At 34.1% G+C, this 2,266-nt stretch overlaps 1 protein-coding gene across 1 annotated transcript in view; it reads right to left on the bottom strand.

The window, feature by feature from the left end:
• Positions 1–461: 461 nt before the first annotated feature.
• LOC119577841 (COMM domain-containing protein 10-like) overlaps positions 462–2,266 on the bottom strand; it is a 7,664-nt gene continuing 5,859 nt past the window's right edge. Inside the window, 2 exon segments of the mRNA XM_037925438.1 lie at positions 462–1,158; positions 1,668–1,762. Coding sequence (XP_037781366.1) covers positions 1,026–1,158; positions 1,668–1,762 — 228 coding nt within the window. The 3' untranslated portion in view covers positions 462–1,025.

The following is a 2,266-nucleotide window of genomic DNA, read 5'->3' as shown; positions in this document are numbered from 1 at the left end:
CTGGTGTTGACATCAAAACTTGGAAAAATGCATTCAACTTTTACTCCATATAAATTTTTTATTTTTGTGGGGAAGACCAAGTTTCATGAATCTGGCATGAACCAAAGGTAATCCAAAATTCATCTTCTGAACAATGACTGGTGCTCATAAATTAGTTTTTATTGGCTTTTACCATGTGATTCTCATGTACAAAGCAAAAGAGAATCAACATATGGCAGCAAGAGGGAAAACTGTCCCTGAAAATTGCCTTGAAGTCTTCTTCCTACAGATTGTACAATTTTTTGTTTATTGTCCAATTCTTCAGTAATATTTTTGCTTTTGGATTGGAAACAATTCAGTCATTACAGGTTTTTTATCTTATCCAAAATATCATTTGCTGTAATTCTTAAATTTGAGAAATAAAGCCAAGCTAACATAATTTGATTGTGCAAACTGTCTTTAGGGACTAGCAAAATAATACATCATGGACACAGATTTATTAGCACTTTCCTTTTGCCTGACCATAATGATACAGTCTTGGTTAAATCTATCTATTTTTTTCTATGCTCTGTTAGCATTGGAAGTATACCTTGAATACACCTTTAATCAATGTACAATTCAGCCCCTCTTTGAATGGAGCCTCAACTATTGTCTACACAGAGATGATCAAAGGGCAAATGTATTTATTTTTCTTATGTTCTGAGGCATTTTTTTATCTACTGTAAAATCTTTTTATTCTCCACTTAAACTGCATTCAATCATGATTCACAACAAAATATTTTTACACTTTGTAAAAATAAATAAATAAAAATGTACTGAAACAATGAATCACAAATAATGCAGAAAGTCTCCTACAATCACCAAGCTTTATTGACAGTACCATTATTAATGCAATACAAATCAAGAAGCAATTCAAGTGCAAAATTAATTCAGCACCTTATATCTTTCTGAAAGTGATGCTAAGAATTCTTAAAGTATTCCTTTAATAATCAATACCAAAAATTAATCTTATAAATCAGTAGTGTTGTTCATGTAAGTAGTTGTCACTACCTCAGAGCATCTAAATTTGCCTGAATTTGCTCAATTTGATCATACAACTGGTAGAGTTGGTCTTGATTAAACTGCATGACTACAGACTCTGTAGTTCCCACTTTGGTGTTTGAAGACTCCTTGCTGCTGCTGTGAGAAAACAAAAAGCAGTAAAAATGTAAGTAAACTTTATCAATAAATAGTTAGGTACATATCATTAAGTATAGTAAGGTTCTGATTTTGCTTAAAATCTTACTTTGTTATATTCCCTCTTCATATTTCATCACCAGATCAAATAAAAGTAACCTTTCCCTTCTTTCCAACAGATTTCTATAAGGCCCTGTCCACACTATGGGCAAATCACAATCCAACATTGGTACAAACAGATATGACATCATAAGCAGAGAAACTCACATACTCAAAAGCAAACTATCAAAATGACCACTCCCTTTGTAAAGGTGGAATGCCCCAAGCCTCTAGCAACCACATTTACATGCCTGGAATTCACTATTATACCTGTAAGCTTGTGGTTTCCTTGCCTATGACTTCAACACTAAACTGCCACCACTCAATGGATTCCAGTTATAGCCTGCCATGTGGAAGGCCTTAAAGAACAATGTATTTGCTAATATAAAAGAAAGTTAACTGTGGGAAATTACCCGAGGTTCAGTTGTAAATGTGCAATGGGGTGAGTTTGTCTTGCACATCCTGATGAAGCAGTCTTCAGGTGAAGTTCCCATGAAATATCTGTCAGCTGTTGATATTGAGAAGTTATCAGTGACATTCTATCTCAATCAAAGATTTTCCCTTTTTCTACTCTAACATTTTGATGATACCTGTATGTGCACATTTCTCTTCTTTGACTATAAAAAAAAATTAGTTACTCAATATACAAAGAGGAATACAAGCATTTAGTTGTTCAACCTTAGGCATTCCATTTAAAGACATTTCCTAACATACTTTCTGTAGTGTACTTTTCCCAACATCAAATTATTTTCATCTCACTCATTTCCTCTCTCGCTCCCAATTCTTCTCGCCTCCTATTTTCCCTCTCTTACTATTTCATATCCTTTCCTCTCCTTTCTATCTCCCTCCTATTCTTCTTCTCCCATCCCTCCTTCTCTATTCATATCCTTCTCCATCTTTATCTATATCTCTTCTTTTATATCCCTCACCCTTCATATCTCCCTCCTTCCTCTCTGTTCATATCTTCCCCTTCTCTTATCATATATCTCTCTTTTCCCTCTCTTTTCATACC

The sequence above is a fragment of the Penaeus monodon genome, chromosome 10 (assembly GCF_015228065.2).
Source record: "Penaeus monodon isolate SGIC_2016 chromosome 10, NSTDA_Pmon_1, whole genome shotgun sequence".
NCBI lineage: Eukaryota > Metazoa > Arthropoda > Malacostraca > Decapoda > Penaeidae > Penaeus > Penaeus monodon.
Note: the sequence above shows the minus strand (reverse complement) of the source record. Positions and strands in the feature narration are given on the sequence as shown.